The sequence below is a fragment of the Perissodus microlepis genome, chromosome 10 (genome assembly GCF_051167445.1).
Source record: "Perissodus microlepis isolate ML-2025 ecotype Zambia chromosome 10, ASM5116744v1, whole genome shotgun sequence".
Taxonomy (NCBI): domain Eukaryota; kingdom Metazoa; phylum Chordata; class Actinopteri; order Cichliformes; family Cichlidae; genus Perissodus; species Perissodus microlepis.
In genome coordinates this window covers 31721574-31744097 of record NC_140470.1, presented here as the reverse complement: position 1 = coordinate 31744097, position 22524 = coordinate 31721574, and the positions used below count along the sequence as shown (strand labels likewise).

Sequence of the window (22524 nt, the reverse complement as noted above, 5' to 3'; positions counted from 1 at the left end):
GGCACTGTCTGAGCTGTTCAGAGAGTCTGCTTCAGTGTCTCTGAGGAGTGGACCTGTGACATGATCATCTAACTGCAGCTGTCTCAATTGTCAGCCAGAATGACGGGGGGCAGAGTACGAATGTCCAGGCTGCCCATGACAGCATGATCTGGTAAAAGATCTGTCAGCCTGTCACTGGTCACAGGCAAAGGATTGCGTGACAGTGCGCCAGGAACTTTGTTTTGTGCACTTTTGTGAAATCAAAGTCCTGCAGGGCCCATATCACAGCAAGGCACTCCTTCTCTGAAGTGCAGTAGGGGAGTTCAGCTTTGTGAAGGGAGCGACTAGCAAAAGCCACAACATACTCACAACCCTTGTCATCCTTTTGCATCAACGCTGCCCCAAGACCAATGTCATATGCATCGGCGTGAATAGAAAAGGGGCGGTTGAAATCCGTAAATGACAGGACCGGGCTGATGTGACATGGTCTTTCAAAGTGTCCATGGCTCTTTGACAGCTGTCTTCCCAGTGGAAAGCATTGTCCTTTCTGGTGATGGCATGAAGAGGTTCAGCATTCCGGGCATAATTCTGAATGAAGCGCTGATAATAACCAGTCAGGCCAAGGAACTGACGGACGTGCTTCACTGAGGTTGGCGTATCAAACTCTTTTACCACCCTTACTTTGTCTGGATCGGGTTTAACACCTGATGATGTGATGCGGTACCCAAGGAAGAACGCTCATAAATCACAGCAGCATAGCTCCATATATTAAAGGGCTGATATAATAGCATAAAATACAATACAACGGGCAGGTTGAAGTCAAGCCGAGCAAAGGCGCCATCTTCCTGCCACAGTCGGGAATGGGAAAAAACAGAGGTGTTGGTGTTTGGACCTAATGGTCCCTGTGAGTCCTCTGTTGATTTGGGACTTCTGGAAGTTTATTTTAAACCTGCTATTACTGACCTTGGTTTTAAGTTGAACAGTGATTTAATTGGACAGCCGGATAAGAGCCGTGGTGAAGTTCAGTTCTTGTCATTTAAGGCGACTGGCAAGAGCTGCAAAATGTAGCTGCACAACTGCAAACAGCAACTCGTAAAACAGAGTATATAACCCCTGTGCTGGCCTCACTGCACTGGCTCTCTGTGTCTTTTCGAGATCATTTTAAAATTCTCATGTTTGTTTTTAAATGCTTTCACAATCTTGCTCCGCCTTACCTCTCTTCATCCATACACACCCCGTCTGTCTCTTAGTTCAGCTGACCAGCTGCTCCTGGAAGTACCAAGATCCAGGAGGAAGCTCAGAGGAGACAGGGTCTTTTCTACAATTGCTCCTAAATTATGGAATAACTTGTCCTTGCACGTTGGAGAGGCCCCTTCACTGTTCACTTTTAAAACATGTCTTAAAACACATTTTTATTCTTTGGCTTTTGGCCTCAGTGAGACTTAGTTTCTCTTGTAATTAAATTAGTTATTAACTGACTAATTAATTATTTTACTTTTTTCTTTTATTTGTCTTTCATTTATATCTCATGTAATGTCATTATTTAGTTCTAGTGATGAAGAAAAAATGGTTAAACTGAAATAGGCTGTTTTACAGCTGATCAAAACTTTAGGACCACACCTCAAAAAAAACCCGTAAAGTCCCCAAAACAGAAATCAAAGTTCCAAACATGAACTCAGTAATGAGTAGTTCCACCGTTATTGTTGATCACTTCAAAAATTATTTGCAGCATGCTTGATGCAAGCGTTTCCATGAGGTGAGTGGGAACATTTCTCTAAGTGGTGAAGACGGACACATGAAGGGCATCTACTGTCTGGAGCTCATGTCCATTTTTGTAAATTTCCCTTGCCATCCATCCCCAAAAGTTCTCAATTGGATTTAGATCAGGGGAACACGCAGGGCGGTCCAAAAGAGTGACGTTGGTCTCAGATGCCGTCTGATGGTTATGGGGCTGCAGTCGGCACCAATGATGCCCTTAATTTGGGTCGAGGATCGTCCAGTATCTTGATGGACAGCCAATTCGATCCTCCGGCTCAGTGCTGGGGAAATTTGGGGGGTCTTGACTTGACTTTTTTGTTTCATAATCCTCAGGATCATTTAAGAAATTCCAAATAACTGTCTTGCAGTGAGAGACCCTGCTTATCTAGTTCAACAACCTGACCACGGTCAAAAAAGGGAACGTTTTTTGCCTTTGCCATCAGAACGTCATGAGAGTGAGACTACCTGACAGAAAATGACAATGAATCCACATTTTTGCACAGATTTTTAAAGACATGTGGTCCTAAACTTTTAATGAGCTGTAAAACAGCCTGTTTCAGTTTGAATGTTGTTTTCAATAAATTGCATGCTCAAAAAATGTTTTCACTCCCATTTCTTCTTGTTGCATATTGAAGCTCTACTTGGAGCCTTGCTAAGAACCATTTGTCAAGTGGTCTTAAACTTTTGATCAAGACTGGCAGTTTTTTTTAAAACTGTCAAAACAAGTTCTTTTTCATGTTTAAAAAAATTGTAATGCAGTCAATAGCTAAATAACCATTCCATGTGCTGTGTCAAATATATAATACCAGAATAGAAAGAACTTTGCTTTACTTTTATAAAACACTTTGTAATGTTTATCACAGTGTTGAGTTCTTTGGTAGTTGGATAAATATAAAGATATTTGTTTCCATGCAACACCTTGTAGCTGCTGCACCTTCTTGTCAGTCTCAATCTCCTTTTTTTCCAGTTCCTTCAGTTTTGTCACATGGTCTGAAAAGTAGAGTGCAAGACTTTAAATAATTCCTGTGTTGTCTGACTTTGTTTTTGTTTGTCTATTTGTTTTACGTTACGACAATGACTTTCTGTAATGAGATATTTTCTTTTTTTAATGAGAACCAATAATGTTTGTTACTTATTTTATTTTTACTTATATTTAATCTGATTATTTCTGACCCGTGACAGTAGTAACACAACAGTGGATCATTTGAAAGGTTTCTTGACGATCTTACTTCTTTCACTGCCCGACTTAATACCGTACTGTACCTTGATTCTCTTTTTCTAAGAACGCAATCTTCACGCTCTGTTCAGCCAATGCGGCGGTCTGCTCTCTCAGCACAGCGTGGATGTCCTGTGGATAGGGTTGCTGGAGTGCGATGTGCTGGTTAACAATATCTCTCTTTATCTGCCTCCATCTGATTTGTGAGCAGATCAGAAGCAGCAGCAGGAAGAACAGTTTCTTTGCTGTTTCTGGAACTGTGACACCTGTATACCTGAGTGAGTGATCTATAAAGTGAACAAGACCATAAAAAGGTAACTTCCTCATTGTGCTATTGTTGTGATATGCAGTGTTGGGACTAACGCGTTACAGTAACTACGTTATTATTGTGGTAACGAGCACGGTAACTAGTTATTATGCCAAAATCAGGAACGCGTTACTCGTTACTGGGATTTAGATAAGCTCGTTACTTCGTGTGGTGGCTATCGCGGAGCTTCCACAGATTCAGTAACATTAGCAGGTGGTGGAGGCCAGCAGGTGGAGGAGGGAAAGGGGACGCAGGAGGAGCAGAGACCCGAGGCGGCCGCCCGTCCGAGTGTCAGGTGAACTGAACTTCAGGTAAGAAGTTATGACCTGCAGTCTATCTGGTCAGATATGAACCAAGTTTAGGTGGAGTTTATTTTCGTTATGCTGACTTTTTCCGTACTGCGTGCTAGCTAGCATGACGGGGTTTCTATACAGCTGGGTCGGGCTATGTTACTGATGTTGAACTTTATTTTGTTCATACGGTTAATTATTAGAGTTGCCAACCGTCCTGTAAAAAACGGAATCGTCTCATATTCGGAGAAAATATTACGCGTTTCGTATTGAGGTGAAAAGGAACAGTTTGTCCCGGACTTCAGCTACAGAGACGGGGAAGACGTCTCATCGTGACGTGTAAAGTTTATCTTGCCTGGCTGGGCAGCTCTCTGGGTGCTCAGCACCCCCAAAACTCTGATCCTAGAATCGCCCCTGCTACCATACATGGACTTATGACTAAAGCATGACCTTTCAAGAATCTGAGCACCTGCTGCCCCCTGTGGGATAAACATGAATTTCATTGGCCTATGGAAATTTTATTTCGAGTCATGCATGTGTATTTCTCTGGAAACCATTCTGTGAAACCTGATGATGTTGGATTTAACCAAAACCACTGCAGAGGGTACAGAGACAACAACAATCACACTGTAAGAGAGAGAAGACACAACATAAAGGTATGAAATCATGACAGGGCAGCTGTGGCTACAATGTAGCTTGCCATCACCAGTGTGTGAATGTGTGTGTGAATGGGTGAATGTAGTGTAAAGTGCTTTGGGGTCCTTAGGGACTGAGTAAAGCGCTATACAAATGCAGGCCATTTACCATTTTACCATACCCAGTGCACCGTGGGAGCTTTCCCAGCAGTTTTAGCTTATACAGCTTAACAGTGGAGTGTGTGCAGTGGTTTTTAATAATACAGTCGAAGAGGAAGCACGTGTAAAGTGAAACAATGTAAGTTCTACTGCAAAATCTGTGGAAATCCATCAAACTTGGATATGTGGGTCGATACATAAACTGCTTTTCTCAGATGAATGATTTTGTTTTTCTAAAAAACAGGCTTGAGTCTCTGATCAATGTTGTGGTGAGATTTCCTTATGCAACACACACCGACTAACTTCACTGTTGGTTACTGGTTTTCTTTTGATCTCAAAATCATAAAGATCACGTTAGTCATTAACTTATTTAGATCAGCTGGGCCTTTATGGTTTAACTGAAACACATAAGGAAATCACCTCACCAACAGTCATACACTGTCCAAAGACAGAATAAAGACAATCATGTTTTTCACACATTTCTACAAATCAGACAAAGGCAGGTAATGAAATTATTGACCAGCCAGTTGCTCTTCAACAATCCTGTCCAAAGGACATCCGTGCTGTGCTCAGTGACAGAACAGAAAGTGCAAATCATGTTCTTGCAAAAAGAGAATAAAGGTTAAGTATTATGTGTCATGGTCTGGGCGAGTGGCAGTGTTTTTCCACCTTGTTACCCTTCTTTGATATTTGTTCTACATTTAATTAGATTATCTACAAAATAGTTCAATAAGGAGAGATCGTGTGGAAAAACTGCACATGATTTATTAAAATACAGAAATTACTTAATGGATGACCCATCATGGAAAAAAAAATCCCAGCCTTCGAAGGAGGAGAGGACCCTGCAGAGTCTTGATGAAGATGGAGGCTTGGAGCTCGTCACCCTGGTCATTCCACACACCAGTGTGAGGAGGTGGGTTGCATGGCTGAGTGTCTGAAAGACACAAGACCAATGAGATGTAAAGCATGCAGTAAAGGCTGATTATCTTGGAGAAGGCAGAAAATGATTGGACCATAGAAATGATCTCAGCACTTGTTTAAGTAGTCTTTTACTAGCAGCTGAACATTTAATTTGGGTATCCAAATGTAAACTTTGACGGCGCGAATTTTAAAAATAGCACCAAAAAATAAATTAAAATGCATATTAAGAGCCTACAGGAGTTACTGGGTATTATGGAATATAATAAACATTATGCTTATATGCGCAGTTTTTGTAAAATAATGTTGATAAATTTCGGTTAGACAGAGTCCGCGAGACCAAAGGAAGATTCCAAAGTGTGGAAACAGCGCCCCCACAAACCCGCGTGTGGCCATAAATATATTTCGCCTTTAGTGGAGTGAACTACGTTTCCGTAGTGTAGTGGTTATCACGTTCGCCTAACACGCGAAAGGTCCCCGGTTCGAAACCGGGCGGAAACACTTGTTGCTGGACGACTTTTTCCCGTTTTTATTTATTTTTTAATATAAAACAAACATACTGTATTATGTGACGTGTGAAAAGGCTATATTTATAAAGTGACGACAAAATTATGATACTCTCAATATAATAATATATTTATTTGATATGTAGTGGCAAATGATGTACAATCTATGTCTTGATGCATTCTCAGTCATCCAGGAAAGTAAATCTCCAAAAGTTGATTCTGTTCATCTGGACGTAGCGTTTTGTGGGAGAAACGTTTCGTCACTCATCCAAGTGACTTCTTCAGTCTCAGCTGACTGCAGGTTTCCAATCTTATAAACAGTAAATTTGCGTAATGACTGAAACCAGCCCACTGAAGGAACAATGGACTGAGAGGTCAGTTCCTTAATCATAATTATGCAAATTCTCATGACCATTGATCAACAACCACTGACCAAAACCCACTGATCAAAGACCACTGATCAATGGCCATGAGTCCCATTCACAGAGAGTTGGGGAATGGCTGCAATCACAGCATTGTAAGATGGCAAAAGATGTACCCTTAGGCCCCCTCCTCGATTCAGAGATGGTCTTTCCCTATGTACAATCTAATTATATATAAAGCAGAAGGATGGGATCTCATCTTGACATGTCGAGATGACATTAAAGCTTGGTTGGCTTTAATCTTTTTAAATATTAATGAAAATAAAACAGAAGTGTTGGTCTACGTGAGTCCTCCTCTGTTGATTTGGGACCCTTGGAAGTTTTTTTTAACCCCGTGTTACTGACCTTGGTTTTAAGTTGCACAGCCAAATCAGAGGCTTTTGGCCTTAATGAGACTTAGTTTCTCTTGTATTTGTATTTAAATTAGTTATTAACTAACAAATTAAATCTTTTACTTTTTTTTCTTTTATTTTTATCATATGGAATTTTATCATTTAGTTCCAATATACAGCACTTTGTGTCAGCTGTGGTTGTTTTACAGTGCTTCACAAATAAAGATGATTATGATGATGAAAGGTCATAGGAAGACTAAAGTGAAACTGTATGATCTTATTTAATAAATACTATCTCGCTGATATGTGCTCAAACCTTGTCAGTACCGGTGTAATATATTTGTGGCCACACGCGTGTTTGTGGGGGCGCTGTTTCTTGCTGTGTGATCAAAATTAAAGTAATTCCTGGACATCACACTGATGTGTTTTTCTTGTGAAACATGTCGGCCCATCCTATTTAGTTTTTATAACCTATATATGTATGATATATTTGAATTTGAGAAAAAAAAATCGAGAATTAAAAGAAAAAGGAATAAAAACATGTTTCCGCCCGGTTTCGAACCGGGGACCTTTCGCGTGTGAGGCGAACGTGATAACCACTACACTACGGAAACTGCTAGTGCTGGCTTTCGTGACGTAGCCAAAAAATATGTATCACCAGAAAGAAACAAAGTTAACCATATTTATTTCTATAGTAGTAAATTTGAACAATCTAAAGTCCGAAGTGCGAGACCTTCTTCGTGTTTTCCAAAGACGTCCAACGGGCTGTGGGAGTATTTGCCGGGCTGTGTTGAATATAGATTCTTATACACCGTTTTATATTTATTCTTTATTCTCAGAGTATTAACCCACACCGAGGGAAGAAACAAAAATGAACACATTAATTTAATGTTTATATAAAGGTAATAATCAGATTCTCCCACAGTGTATTCTGGTCTTCCTCTGTGAAATCTGCCGCTCTGCTGCCAGCACACTTATCAATAGCTGATTGATCAGATGCTGCCAACACCACCTCTTTCACCTTGGTTCAACTTTGTGTGACCCCCAGTGTTAGGGTAGGCGAAGCCACAGAAACATACCGTGTGTAGCTGATTCAGCTCTCAGATGTTGGTCCTGCCTGATCTGAGCGACAGCAATGTGACTGAGGATGTGTCACATGGAGCAGCGACATCAGCCTTTTCCAAATATGACCCCCATTACTGATGAAACAGCCTGAAAATGATCTCATTCATCTAAATTTATCTCACAGTCACTTATTACCGTCTCACTAATATGTAAACAGAAAAGCGTGGGCAAAGCAGACCCACGTACCTCTCAGTACGTGACTTCACCCATGTGTGTTTGTTTGTGTTTCTTTCGGAAATGTGGTAGTTCCTCCTGTCCTGTTGCAAGAGCTCTGGCATGTCACAAGCTCGGCTCAAAGCCCCCCTGAAAGCCCACACAATCAGCTGCTGGAGTTTGTGTTTCCCTTTCTGGAAGGTTGTGAAAAACAAACGAGGGAAACTCTGAACTTTCAGCATTTCTTCAAAAAAGGTTGGAGCGTGACTCCTTCAGCTATTACAGTAATTCATCCAGCGTTTGAAAAGGAGATCAGAGTTTGTCATCTCGCCCTCATTCATTCACAGCAAAGTCCAGAAAGAAACCCTCCAAACGCACGAGGCATCAGGAGGACGCAGAGGGGACACGTCTCGTGGTTGAGTCCACGGACAATGTAAAGTAAATAAAGGAAATCATGTTTCTATCATTCCTTTACAGGGAGTGCAGAATTATTAGGCAAATGAGTATTTTGTCCACTTCATCCTCTTCATGCATGTTGTCTTACTCCAAGCTGTATAGGCTCGAAAGCCTACTACCAATTAAGCATATTAGGTGATGCGGATCTCTGTAATGAGAAGGGGTGTGGTCTAATGACATCAACACCCTATATCAGGTGTGCATAATTATTAGGCAACGTCCTTTCCTTTGGCAAAATGGGTCAAAGGAAGGACTTGACAGGCTCAGAAAAGTCAAAGATAGTGAGATATCTTGCAGAGGGATGCAGCAGTCTCAAAATTGCAAAGCTTCTGAAGCGTGATCATCGAACAATCAAGCGTTTCATTCAAAATAGTCAACAGGGTTGCAAGAAGCGTGTGGAAAAACCAAGGCGCAAAATAACTGCCCATGAACTGAGAAAAGTCAAGCGTGCAGCTGCCAAGATGCCACTTGCCACCAGTTTGGCCATATTTCAGAGCTGCAACATCACTGGAGTGCCCAAAAGCACAAGGTGTGCAATACTCAGAGACATGGCCAAGGTAAGAAAGGCTGAAAGACGACCACCACTGAACAAGACACACAAGCTGAAACGTCAAGACTGGGCCAAGAAATATCTCAAGACTGGTTTTTCTAAGGTTTTATGGACTGATGAAATGAGAGTGAGTCTTGATGGGCCAGATGGATGGGCCCGTGGCTGGATTGGTAAAGGGCAGAGAGCTCCAGTCCGACTCAGACGCCAGCAAGGTGGAGGTGGAGTACTGGTTTGGGCTGGTATCATCAAAGATGAGCTTGTGGGGCCTTTTCGGGTTGAGGATGGAGTCAAGCTCAACTCCCAGTCCTACTGCCAGTTTCTGGAAGACACCTTCTTCAAGCAGTGGTACAGGAAGAAGTCTGCATCCTTCAAGAAAAACATGATTTTCATGCAGGACAATGCTCCATCACACGCGTCCAAGTACTCCACAGCGTGGCTGGCAAGAAAGGGTATAAAAGAAGAAAAACTAATGACATGGCCTCCTTGTTCACCTGATCTGAACCCCATTGAGAACCTGTGGTCCATCATCAAATGTGAGATTTACAAGGAGGGAAAACAGTACACCTCTCTGAACAGTGTCTGGGAGGCTGTGGTTGCTGCTGCACGCAATGTTGATGGTGAACAGATCAAAACACTGACAGAATCCATGGATGGCAGGCTTTTGAGTGTCCTTGCAAAGAAAGGTGGCTATATTGGTCGCTGATTTGTTTTTGTTTTGTTTTTGAATGTCAGAAATGTATATTTGTGAATGTGGAGATGTTATATTGGTTTCACTGGTAAAAATAAATCATTGAAATGGGTATATATTTGTTTTTTGTTGAGTTGCCTAATAATTATGCACAGTAATAGTCACCTGCACACACAGATATCCCCCTAAAATAGCTAAAACTAAAAACAAACTAAAAACTACTTCCAAAAACATTCAGCTTTGATATTAATGAGTTTTGTGGGTTCATTGAGAACATGGTTGTTGTTCAATAATAACATTATTCCTCAAAAATACAACTTGCCTAATAATTCTGCACTCCCTGTAAATCCTCCCCTGCTGGAGGTTTTCTCTCTGAAAGAGAAACTCGTGCAGTAATTACCTGTGTGCGTTTAGTAAATCTGAAAGCACTTGTACTCTGTTTTAGTTTTATAAGCATAACAAACACAGGCGTTATTCTTACTATAATTATTATCATAAAAATTATATTACAGTTGAGAAGTGAAAGCAGCAGAATTCCCTTCTTTCTTTTTCTCTGTGTTGAAATGTTCACAAAGAGGAAGTAAACTTTGCCGTGGCACACAGACAGTATAAAAGCTTCGCCTCTGTTGTCTTTCAGCTCAGTTGGACTCCGCTGGTGTGTTGCTTCTCAGCATGGAGAACATCTACGTCAGGCATTTGGAGCTGCTGGGCTACGAGAAGCGCTTCTTCCCGAGTCAGCACTACGTAAGGCTGCAAACATCTTATTCTGCTGCCCTAAAACTCAGATAAAGTCCTAAAAACCCCGAGTGTAGAATCTTTTTTAACATCACCAACAGCACCGAGTTCATTTCTGAGGGTCGAGAGTCTTTAAACGTCTGATGAACTGTGAAAGTAGCTCCTCTGTTTGTGCCTTTAAATGCTGTTTAAATGTGTGCAGGTGTACATGCTGATGGTGAAATGGAGCGACCTCTCAGAGAAGCTCATCTACAGGACGTATCCTGAAATCCACACTTTCCACGTAAGTCCATCTGCACCACGAAATAAAGGCTCTGCTCAGTAACGTTTGGACAGAATAAAGTTCAGTCGTCAGAGCTCAAAAATATTTTGTTTTCATCACAGAAATCTTTGAAGGACATGTTTCCCATCGAGTCCGGTCAAATAGAACAGAGAGACAGAATCATCCCCTCATTACCAGGTAAGAAAGAGGAAGCTCTCCTACTGTAGGTAAGTTAGTTATATGTAACACTGCAGATGTCAAAATCAACACCTCAGCAGGTAATCATATGAAACCACAGAGTAGTATTAAAAGAATCATTTCCAGTCGTATCTTTTCTGTGTAAAACCCCTCCGCTTTCAGGAAGCACCTGTGATTATCAGACTCTTGCAGCCGGGCTCACTTCTGCTTTTCCTCCAAACGCAACACAGCTGAAATCAGCGGGTGTCAAAATGCAGCTCTTGAGCAGCAGTTAAAGTGAAATTTAAATACAGGAGAAAAAATACGTTACGAAAAAGAAGAAGTGGGAGAACTGTGATTAATTCTCCGAAGAATATATGGCAACACGAGTCAGAGCAGCGTGTTGCACTGGTGACACAACACACAGGTTACTTTGACTGGTCACAGCGAGCAAAGCCAGCAGCTGTGAGACGTGCAGACTTTTAGAGACATTTTAGGGCATTTCCCGTCTGATTTTTGGAAGTTTGGATCCTTTCATTTTAAACAGAAACGTGCGAGTCCTCGTTTTCACTGTCATTTTCTGTTCCTCTTCAAAGAAAACAGAACTGCCACCTTATACACTCCTCTTATGAAACTTTCATTACAAAACAGCTGTTGCGACGTGAAGGACAAGACAAAACTACATCTGTATAAATATATTTAAATATATCTTGTAAATATATTATGTTTGAGATGCAAAAGTAGGTGAGTCTTTTTTTACAGTGCAAATGTTTCGTTATATTTTGCTTCCAAACAGCCAAACCTTCTTGTAGTTTAAAGCCATTCTCCAGGTTTTCTGAAGATCTTTCAACATTTTGAACATCGGCTGCTTTCTTACTCAGTTTCAGTCAAGTTCATTAAAGCATAAAAAATGCACCTTACTCAAATAAACCACTGATGTGTGTCCACAAAACGGACAGTTTGGCAAAGAACCAATTTTAAATAGGTTCTTTAGGGACCAGCAGTCTGTCTCCAAACACATCGTCTGTTCCCGTTTCTTTAGTCGAATGTATGAAAAATTCAAGAAGATAACACAGGTCAATAGTGTAATATTACGGAGCCCCGCAGGGGACATGGGAGAAAAAAAAATTAAGACGGACTTTTGCGAGAAACCGGTCCGTGCGAGATCCCGAGTTAGCTTAGCTCGAAGCTAACGGGAGGTCGAGACCTACTACAGCCGGGAGGAACACCGCCTTCCCGGCACATAGTGCCTCGACCTCCCGGTCGGCTTCGAGCTGGCGACCTCCGAAGAATGCGGCTAAAACTTTTGCGAGATCCCGAGTTAGTTTTGCGAGATCTCGAGTTAGTTTTGCGAGATCCCGAGTTAGTTTTGCGAGATCTCGAGTTAGTTTTGCGAGATCCCGAGTTAGTTTTGCGAGATCCCGAGTTAGTTTTGCGAGATCCCGAGTTAGTTTTGCGAGATCTCGAGTTAGTTTTGCGAGATCTCGAGTTAGTTTTGCGAGATCCCGAGTTAGTTTTGCGAGATCTCGCAAAACTTTTGCGAGATCTCGCAAAACTTTTGCGAGATCCCGAGTTAGTTTTGCGAGATCTCGCAAAAGTCCGTCTTAATTTTTTTTCTCCCATGTCCCCTGCGGGGCTCCGTATAATATAGTATTGTAGCACTAAGAAGGCGATTCCTAAAGATAAGTTAGCTGACAACTTGGCACATCTCGTAGCATCCATCCAACCACTCATGTTTTTCCACCCATCTAATTCAGACAGATGGGTGGAAAAACCCATCTGACATTTTATAGTGCAGTAGCCCTGCAAGGATGGATGGATGACATCTCTGCTACAGAAAGCATTGACTGAGGCCAAGGCTGGATGTCTCTTTGCAGCCACAGGTTCTGCATCTTTTACACTGACTGTAGATCATCCAAACAGGAAGCTCTTCCTCAGTTATTGCAGGTGCAGAAAATTGAGTGTCATCAGTTTAGCAGTGAAAAGTTGGTAGCATTTACTGAGCATAAAAGAGGACCTAACATGGATCTTTGAACAACAGTTTCCTGTTGTTATAGAAAACATTACCCCAAAGACACAGACTGTGTTTCTGTCCTCAGCTCCTCGGTGGTTATGGGAAAGCGAGAAGTCAAGAGAAACCACGAAGAGCACCCTGGCTGAGTACTGCCAAAAGGTCATCAGCCTGCCGCCTCACATCTCCCGCTGCAAACACCTCTCCAGCTTCTTCAAGGTCCGACCAGAGGATGAAAACCCGCCTGCCCCAAACACGTCAGTACATCACGCACGTCTCTGTTTACGCTACGGCAGTTAAACATAGAACGATGTATAAATGACCCTTTCCTCCTCAGACTGAAAAGAGCCGAGACCTTTTTGGTGTCCAGAGACCAGGCTCGAGACGTGGCGTCCGGTAAGACTCACACTCACAGCCTTCTGTTATTCACGTGTTACATTCTGTAATTCATTCAGGACCACTATGGTCAGAAGCAGCAGTTATATTTGGTGTGATGGCAGCCATGTCCTTCTAAAAGGTGAAGGAAAGCAGCAAGACAGAGCAGACAAAAGATGTGACACTGATTAGATCAGAGACCCTGAAAGGGAGGAGCTGAGGAAAAGGTGGGCTGCAAAGAAACTTGGAGAGACCAACGTGTCTATTTCCTGATCCCACCTCAAGATTTTCCTTCATAACTCTGTTTCTAAACAGACTGTGAGCTCTTTGATCAAATGTTTTAATAAAAACAAAAGTTGGGTGTGATTTGTTTTGGCCACACGGTTACTGGGCACATGTTCAGAAACTGGAAGACATCATCATCCAGATGTTGCAGGTCTTTTTAATGAGACTAAAACAGATTCTTGTGTTTGACTTCTCAGAGATTTCCGCCCCCATCATCTTGGACACCTACAGAGTGATTGCGGACTTCAAAAAGTCGACCAAGTATGAGATCACTCTGCACACCGGTGACCTGGTGGAAATCGTGGAGAAAAATGAGAACGGTGATAAAACAACTGAATCTTTTAGAGTTTATTTGTTATTCTGAATTTTACAGCCTTCGTCTTTTCCCTGAAAATTTTATTTGCCAGTGATTGTTTTTTTTTTTTTTTCTATAAACCACATCAGGTGAAAATTAAGACTTGCTATTTGGTTTGCTAGCCCCACCTCTCGAGTGACTAGTGATTTTACCACACATCTGGTTTTTATATACATTTTAATTCTGGCCTGCCAAAACTTTGCATGTTTCTTCTGATTCTTCTTTAAAAGGAAGCCTACCAAAGGGCATTTCTTATGAGCAGCACGTCCATCATTTCCTGGTCGTGCTGTCTCTGCAGTAAACGACCATATAAAGAAGTCAGTGCGATGAGCTGATATTAGAGGAAAGCTTTTGACTCACTGGGATTACGCATACATTAGTTACCCACATTCTTTCTTAATTTCAGTAAAAAGAAAAACAACAATAATCAAACATGTCTGCAGGTAAAAAAGACAAAACGTAAAACAGCATAGTACAGAGTTTATAATAAAGGTACAGATTTGAAATCCCTATGTTAGGGAAAATGAAAAGATACAAATACTCTGAATGGGTTTTTTGTTGTTGTTGTTTTACTATTCAGTGATGATAAATTCTAGAGAAACAGGAAGTTGGTGTTACGGCACAGTTAGTCAAGTTTTATGGTGACACTGCCTGAAAAAGGAGGAGAGGTTGCAAAGTAGCTTGCAGATGCAGAAGGAAAACAAAAGTGTTTGCTCTGATGGTGGCTCGAATTGGTTTAAGTAGAGTGTTATGCGATCTGTCTTGATGCACGCTCAATCATCCAGGTAAGTAAATCCCAAAAGGTTGATTCTGTTTATCTGGACGTAACGTTTTCAGTGGGAGAAATGTTTCGTCGCTCATCCAAGAAGTCACTTGGATGAGCGACGAAACATCCTCAAGAAAATTAAGGAAGTCCAAGCTCCTCAGCATGACCCGGATGACTGAAAACCTACACAGACATCTAAATACCACCTTTACCACTCTGACTTTTACTTCAGCTCTTGTTTCCTACTTCTAAATTATGCCACTTTGGTCCAGAATCTGCAGTATTTCCAGTCACAGTATCACCAGAGATGGGCAGTAACGCGTTACTGTAATCCGATTACTTTTTTCAAGTAACGAGTAAAGTAAGGGATTACTATTGCAAAAACGGTAATTAGATTACCGTTACTTTCACGTAGGAACGCTGCGTTACTGCGTTACTAAAACCGTGATTTTTTTGCGAGAATGTCTCATGACAGTGACGTAAGCAAGTGCGACTTTCGTGAAAACAGCTGTGTGCAGATCAACAATGGATAATATATCGAGTGCGGGAGAGAGTATGAGCGTGCAGCGTTTAAAGCGTGGAAGTACTGACCTTACTTTGAGTTTGATTCTGTAAAACGTGACAAAAACATTAGTGTCCGTTGTGCGTGGGAAGAAAACTTCTTTTTACAGCGAAAAAAACCCCTAAACTTCCAAGCAAGCACCGAGTGCGCTATGACGTAATGGGAAACTCACAGAGAAACTCGCGGATTCTTCCACTGACCGCTGCGGCTCACCTGCACCAGGGTAAACCTCCGCCTACACCACTCCTGCTATACAGGTGAAAATAGAGCAACAGGACCGCTAGTCTGTGACTTTATTTATTTTCTGCTGTGTTTTACTTGCATCTATTTGAAAGAGTGAGTGTAAACACACACATAAAAATATTTTATGTGCTGGAATGTGCAGAAAATAGGTTTAAATATTAAACTAATTTCTTCCAGTCAGAGAATGTTGCATATAATTAAATTTTTGCTTGATGCATAAAGTTAAAAGATTAAAACTAATAAAACAAGTTTTAAAAAGAGACTTTTCCATTTGATTACATTTTATATGATGGATTAAGTAGAAAATGTAGAATTGGGCTGAAAGATCTATCGCTTTATCACCTATTCAGGTTGTAAATCGTTTTTAAAAAGTAACTAAGTAATTAATTACTTTTGAAAATAAGTAATCAGTAAAGTAACGGGATTACTTTTTTGGGGAAGTAATCAATAATTAGTTACCGATTACTTTTTTCAAGTAACTTGACCAACACTGAGTATCACACACCGTATATAAAAGAAAGTCTGAAAGGTGAAGCCAGTGCAGAAGTGCCTTGAATGTGCATTCTTTCTCATGGCCACCAGGGGGTTTGTTTTTAAGCCAATAGAAAACAACCCATCTTCTCACTTTAACGCTGACCTCAGTAAACACTTAGCTGAATAATTTATGTTGGTCTCGAATTTCAAGCCTTACTGAGTGACACTTGATGTTCCTGCTGTGATCAGGTTGGTGGTTCTGCCAGTATGAGTCAAAGCGAGGCTGGATTCCCGCGTCATACCTGGAGCCTCTGGATGGACCGGACGAGGCCGAGGACGCTGAACCCAACTACGAAGGCAAGAAGCTCTGGTTTTAATCTGCCGTGGGTTGTGGCACTCTTTCTTTTAGGCACATGTTCATATAAAATGCTGTGTGTCACTGCAGGAGACGAGCACATCACCATCCAGGCCTACAAGGCGGAGCAGGACGACGAGATTTCTTTGGAGGTCGGTGAAACTGTCGAGGTCATCCACAAGCTACTGGACGGGTGGTGGGTCGTAAGGTACGACGAGTCCTTCACTTCAGAGCACCTTCAGTACATTTAACAGACGCTTGATCTCACAGACTCTGCATTCATAAAAAACACAGATTCAGAGAGTTTTTGTACTTCGACACCGGTCTCAGTTTTTAACATGGAACCACTCTGCTTGTTTCCAGCTCCAGCTTCTTATACCAAGACTTGGTCTTGGTATAAGAAGCTGGAGCTTGTTCTCCTAAAAAGACAGCCTACAGCCATAGCTGTGTACCTGAGATGAACATATGAGGGATATCCCCTTTCTGTATGACACCATACAGACTGCACAGACAGTTTTTAAAAAATATATTTTTATACACTCAGCTCAACTCAGAAAGCAGGTTGCCTAATGTGTATTTCTCTAACATGCTGCACTTTAGGGTTATAAAGTTAAAGAAAAGCTGTTGTTTGAGACTAATTCCACATTTGTAAAGTTCATTGAACCTTTTTTTCCTCTTAAACTGCTGTTTTGTACAGGAAAGGAGACGAGACTGGATATTTCCCCTCTATGTTTCTGTCGAAGGCCGGAAAGAGAGAGAGATTGAACCCGGGTGGGCAGAAGCCACCACCTCGCAGGTCTGTGCCTCGTCTTAAAATACATAATGAGCTGGTTTCTGTTGCCAGGTCTGCAGTGCCTCCTCCATTCTCATACTGGCATTTTATTGTGTAACATCAGATTAAAGGGAAGTGAGTTGTAAAAAAAACCCTCAGGATGTGATTTCATTTCTCCTTGTTGCTTTATGGTCCGCTTATGTGCTCATCGAGTTAGAAATTCCAGGAAATGCTCTGCAAGGAGTTATTTTTGGGTGTCTGGGTCATTTTTCTGCTTTTTAATCTGCCACAGCTGACAGGAAATCAGCAGCTATGTAATAAAAACAGATAATATTACCAATTTTGTGTAATTACAATTTGCAGGTTTTGTTACCCCCAGATGCCCATTATGAGTTAGGTTAAAACACTGGGGTTCCCAAAGAGGATTGAGGGATTCAGGTTAAATATTTGATCTCAGCGATGGATACAGGTTGGATAAATGCTAAAATACGGGATAAATTAATTCAGGGGATGTTGAACCTTTTGAGTCAAAGGACCAGTTACAGGGGAAGAAATCTTCCAAGAGCCTCAGATTTAATACTAAACTTTTGCAAACTGTTTTCCACCCAAGAAGAAACAAAGTCTATCACCTCACCTTTTTTGCAGCTTGCAGCTGTTCCAAACACTTAACAAACCCACCACCTGTCCTTTATCTCCCTCAGATCGACCATCAGAAATGCCAAGAGCATTCATAACAAGTCTCGCCAGCGGCTCAGCCAGGAAACCTACCGCCGGAACAGCCGCCGGTACTTCCAGCAGAAAGGCAGCCGGCTCAGCGAACCACAGAGGAACTCCAAGAATGCAGCAAAGTCCCCGCTGAAGGAGAGGAAGAACCAGGGTAATGACCACGTGTCCACCACTGTCTTAAAAAGTCTAAAATCTCTGAAGTAAATAAAACATAAATTTAGCAGTATTCACATGTTTGAACATCTACTCTTTTAAAGTCTTTGAAAAAATGCTAAAAGGTTTTTTTTTTTTGTTGTTGTTTTTGTTAAATTAATTGTTTTTCAGTTCGTTCATTTTAGAGGTGTCAAAGCAAATATGCTACCGCAAACAGAAAGCTTTTGAGGCATGGCTGAAACTGATACAGGGGGATGTATGTGGGAAACCGTACGCTATCTGCAAGCTCCACATGATGGAAATCGAACTAAAAATGTTCACACACACTGGAATTCTCCACATATTTGTAATTTTCTCTAACAGGACAGCAGTCTGTGCTCCTTTGCATCACTTGCAGGTAATTTGATGTATAAAAACAAATTTTTGACTTCCTCATAATCCCATTTTGCAACAAAATGGTTGGTTTGTTACAACTGAGTTAGATGCGCAACAGAGAGCGCTAACTAGACAGTCCTCAGCCAATAAGAATGAATGGAATTAAATGGCTAAATGGGTAAAACTTCATAAAAACCATGTACAGATCTCAGCCACAGAGAGACCTTTTACCAACACCAAGCCCAGACATACGATTGCATGAGGAAGATCAAAAGGCATAAAAATCTTTGACAGGTTGAATATGGATTCAAACTTGTTTCATAATACTGGAATATTTTAGTCCCAGGAGGAGGCCAACGATCCACTGAGATGTCCAGCTATCTTTATTAGAACCATCAGAGTAAACCGTAGAGCGTTTTGGTTCCTTCAAAGGCCTGTTTGGGGATTGGAAGCTTGTTTTAGGGTTTAAAGGTAGACTTGAATTCAGAGCGAAGGTTGAGTACATGTTTGTGGTGGTTAAACATCGTGTTAAGAGTCTTGGGAATACATTAATGAACAGTTCTTGTGATACAAATTCGGAATTCGGACAATATTTGACAGGAGCAGAGGTGGAAACTAATGAAGTACAAATACATATGTTACTGTACTTAAGTAGACTTTTCAGGTATCTGCACTTTACTTGAGTAGTTTGTCTTCCGACTACTTCTTACTTTTCTTCCCTACATTTTTGAAACAGGCTTGTTTGCTTTAACACATTTGAGACGAGTTATATTATCAAACATGCTGCAAAACAAAGTGACGTACTTCAACTGTTACTGGAGTATTTTTTAACACTCGTATCTGTACTTCTACTTAACTACAGAATGTCTCTGATAAAGTTGTGCCACCTCTGGACAGGAGTCTCAACCAGACACTTAAAACCAAACAACTGGTGACACTTCTGTTTCAGTTAGTGTGAACTTGGTCTTTAATGTTATTCCTCGAACCCCGGGCTGACCTGCTCGTGTTGTTGTTTCTGACTCACAGATAACATTCCCGAGATGTCCGGCACCAGCTCGGAGAGCGAGCTAAAGAAGGAGGCGCCGGTCATCCCTCCCCGACCCAGCCCAGAGCTCATCTTGGAGCGCTGCACCGACAACACCCGCAAGAAAGTCAGCATCCACAAGCCACAGTCCAGCTCCTCAAGCTAGCACAAAAAAGATTTGACGGAGCAATCCTTAGAGAGCCGTTTTGTTAACAAGAGTCCTAGTTTTAGAAGATGTTCATGTTTTGAGTTTTTAGATATATTACAAGGTGTGGATAAAAGGGCTGGAAATGTACTATAATTTTCTAACTGCCATCAAACGCATGGAAAGACCAAAAAGCAGCCACGTGTCAGTAAGTTATTCATTGGTTTGTGAACACGTCTTTAATTCAGCCTTTCAAACATTTCCTCACTTCTTAGGACGAAACGTCTTTTTCGGGAATTATTTTCAGTGGCGTAATAATCCATATTTTCTAACAGATGGACGGTCAGAATAAATGAGTGTAAAGTTACGTGGTTTGACTTTAGGCAGCAGTACATTTTGTTTCAGAGCTTTATCTTTTAAAGACTCCATGTTTTATATCTTTGGACTACTAGAGCAGCTTTGTATGGTTCAAGTCCAAAATAATGCCTGTTTGTCTTACACTGGGCTTGAGCGCAGCTCCTAAGTTACTCCTCTGTCTAACATAAGCTGTTTTAGCTCCTCCTCTTTTAAGCCAGCTTTCTTCTGATTGGCTGCCCCTCACAAACAGGTCTGAATAGCAGGTTGTCTGTTGTAGATGTTAATCTCAAAGATAACACAATTAATTTTTATTATGATTATAAGCAGTAATGGAACTCTGACCCACCTGCACCATTAACATGTAAATTTGGAACTTTGGTGATAAAAGAATAACCGTGTCTTTGGCACATTTTTATTAGTTATCTGGGGGTAAAAATGCTTTGTTTTGTTGTCATTTGTAAGCTTATTTTTAATTTATGTCAAATATCAGAACAAAAAATGGTTTCGGAGTGAGTAAATACCTGCATTTGTGGAGCATCACCTCACCTTTTCATTTGCTTGTTGTCCTATTTAAAGTGTACATGTTACGCGACTCTGACTGTCATACCTCTATTTTTTTGTAAATTGCTTTATAAAGTATAAAAAACAGTTCGAGGTGTTCATTGGGTAATTTACTTTTATTAGAAAATAAAGGCCATTGCACAGCACGTGTGCTTTATGTACATGAAACTCTTTATGTAATTTTTGGTGATTCAGTCATCTGTGGTTGCAAATTTTAAAGCCATCCTGATACCTTCTCCCACCAACGATGTGGAGATCCAACTTTTTTAGATCCAGTTAAAATCAAGGTATTCAAACAGATGCTCTGGAAAAATTCCAGAATTCTTGGAACAGAGTTTAATACACCGAATCATATGAACAGCAAGAAAATACATACAATGTATAGCAAGATAACACATAGCAGAAAGCAAGCAAAGCAAACCCCGGAGGTGTACAGCCTTAAGCACAGACAGCAGAGCAACACAGAGACGGACGCCTCTGGTCCTCTAATATATGGGGACCAGTATCCCCGCCCCCTGCTGCAGGGTAACTTTCCCACCCGTCCTCCAGCCAAACACAGCTGCAGGGTCAGGTAGCAGCCAAGGTCCTGGCCAGAGGCCAGTCAGGACTGGCTACGCTTTTGGCTTTGGCTTATCACAATAGGTCATGACACAGTAAAACATCACACATAAATCCTAATTATTAAATCTTACACAGCAAGTGGCATAATCTTATAATATACAATCTTATAACTACATAGGTTACATGCTTAACACAGTGATTCTCATACATTAAGACACTTCAGTGTAGGTTCAAAGTGTGTGTGTGTGAGTAATTATATTGTATGATATTTTATTGTGATGTGCTCAGGATCTCTGTTACAATGTTACTGTTTTGGTTGTGTTGCATGAAAGACATTGAGTGTGTATTGAGAGAGGTTAGTTACCGGATCTGGAGAGTGAGTTATTCAGGAGAAATTCTCTCCTTACATTAACTGCCCTGTTACTGTACCACCTTAATAAACCATGTGCTTAAGACTGTACATGGAAGTTAAAATATATGTTCAGTGCAGATAAGGTAAGGTTTATTTATCAAGTGCTTTTCGTAGACAGGCAGTCACAAAGCGCTGTACACAAAGGTTAAAATAAAGAAAACATTAAGTAATAAAGTAGACAATATAAACAATGCAAATTCAAAACAATTCAACAATTCTATCTATATATAGTGTATATAGTTATATAGGTATACATGTCACACAAGTCCACCACACATACTGCCATCATTACGTATTCGCATAATTAGTGACTGTTTCACTTTGAGTTTGTTTGATAAAACCTAAACAATTAACAATTTTGATGTAAAATTATGAAGGGAAAAGAAATTTGAAAAACAGGATGACCCCGACGTGATTTGAACACGCAACCTTCTGATCTGGAGTCAGACGCGCTACCGTTGCGCCACGAGGTCCTGTGTGCATGGAGTGGGTATATGGTCATATGAATAAGCACCATTCATGCTAAAGTCTTTTTTTTTTACATTTTAAATCACAGTAAAAGACACGTGCTACCGTCATTTGTAGCATCACGAAACAAAAGCGACATAAAGCCACCGTCATGTGTCGCGTCGCTGTCGCTCTGAAAGGTAAAGCTAGCGAAAGCCGCTAGCGAAGGGCTAATGGCTAAGCAACGCTTAAAAAGCAGGGCTCTAAAGTAGTTAAAAGTGAAGGGAATTGTTAGTTTTGTGTCGCCGTCAGTGTACCGATATAAAAGACAATGAACAGTTCTTCTGCTCGTTGATTAATATTAGCTACTGCACATAACCATCTCATATAACGTATATGTACTGTACTATGAATTGAACTGGTGAGAGATGACTGATATCTGTCCCTGGTGGTCTAGTGGTTAGGATTCGGCGCTCTCACCGCCGCGGCCCGGGTTCGATTCCCGGTCAGGGAACATCTGTTTTATAATATTGCTTCAATAACATGAATTTACAAACTTTTTTTTAAAATGAAAAGTGATTCTTTAGTTATTGATGTCAGTATGCACAGCACAAGATTCACTAAAGCAAAGATACTCTCAGGCTGTTGTATCTTTGGTGCATCTTAATGTTCCCTGCAGAGAGATTGCGTGTTCTGGCTTGCTGCATAAGGGCAAGACAAGTCATTCAGAATTAATAAAGCGAGAAGAGGAAGTCAGGTGATTAAAACTTCCCTTCAAAATAAAAACGCAGTTTCACATTAGAAACGTCTCTCACCTGTCAGAGGAGCAGGGTCAGCAGGACACCATATGCAGTGGATGGGTAACCAATTATGACGGGGGGGATCAAGTCACTCTGG

The 22524-nt window shown here is 41.1% G+C and overlaps 1 protein-coding gene and 4 non-coding genes across 5 annotated transcripts; 3 read left to right on the top strand and 2 right to left on the bottom strand.

The window, feature by feature from the left end:
- Positions 1–5690: 5690 nt before the first annotated feature.
- On the top strand, positions 5691–5763 carry trnav-aac (transfer RNA valine (anticodon AAC)). Its single transcript has one exon. It is a non-coding gene; the product is annotated as a tRNA-Val (tRNA).
- A 1300-nt stretch (positions 5764–7063) lies between these two features.
- Positions 7064–7136, bottom strand: trnav-cac (transfer RNA valine (anticodon CAC)). Its single transcript has one exon. It is a non-coding gene; the product is annotated as a tRNA-Val (tRNA).
- Positions 7137–10145: 3009 nt separating this feature from the next.
- Positions 10146–20297, top strand: ncf1 (neutrophil cytosolic factor 1). Its single transcript, XM_084941008.1, has 11 exons — positions 10146–10238; positions 10432–10512; positions 10614–10689; positions 12768–12936; positions 13017–13075; positions 13537–13659; positions 15989–16096; positions 16185–16302; positions 16792–16890; positions 17568–17743; positions 19147–20297. Exons 1-11 carry the CDS (start codon positions 10167–10169, stop codon positions 19308–19310), a joined length of 1245 nt encoding a protein of 414 aa, XP_084797134.1. The 5' UTR covers positions 10146–10166; the 3' UTR covers positions 19311–20297.
- Positions 20298–21581: 1284 nt separating this feature from the next.
- On the bottom strand, positions 21582–21653 carry trnaw-cca (transfer RNA tryptophan (anticodon CCA)). The gene has a single exon. It is a non-coding gene; the product is annotated as a tRNA-Trp (tRNA).
- A 416-nt stretch (positions 21654–22069) lies between these two features.
- On the top strand, positions 22070–22141 carry trnae-cuc (transfer RNA glutamic acid (anticodon CUC)). Its single transcript has one exon. It is a non-coding gene; the product is annotated as a tRNA-Glu (tRNA).
- Positions 22142–22524: the final 383 nt, after the last annotated feature.

Excerpts from the sequence above, each read along its gene's own strand:
- ncf1 (XM_084941008.1), top strand. The coding sequence starts at position 10,167 with ATGGAGAACATCTACGTCAGGCATTTGGAGCTGCTGGGCTACGAGAAG. Across the intron at positions 13,660-15,988 it reads CGTGGAGAAAAATGAGAACG|GTTGGTGGTTCTGCCAGTAT; the intron begins GTGATAAAACAA and ends TGCTGTGATCAG. Across the intron at positions 17,744-19,146 it reads GAAGGAGAGGAAGAACCAGG|ATAACATTCCCGAGATGTCC; the intron begins GTAATGACCACG and ends TCTGACTCACAG.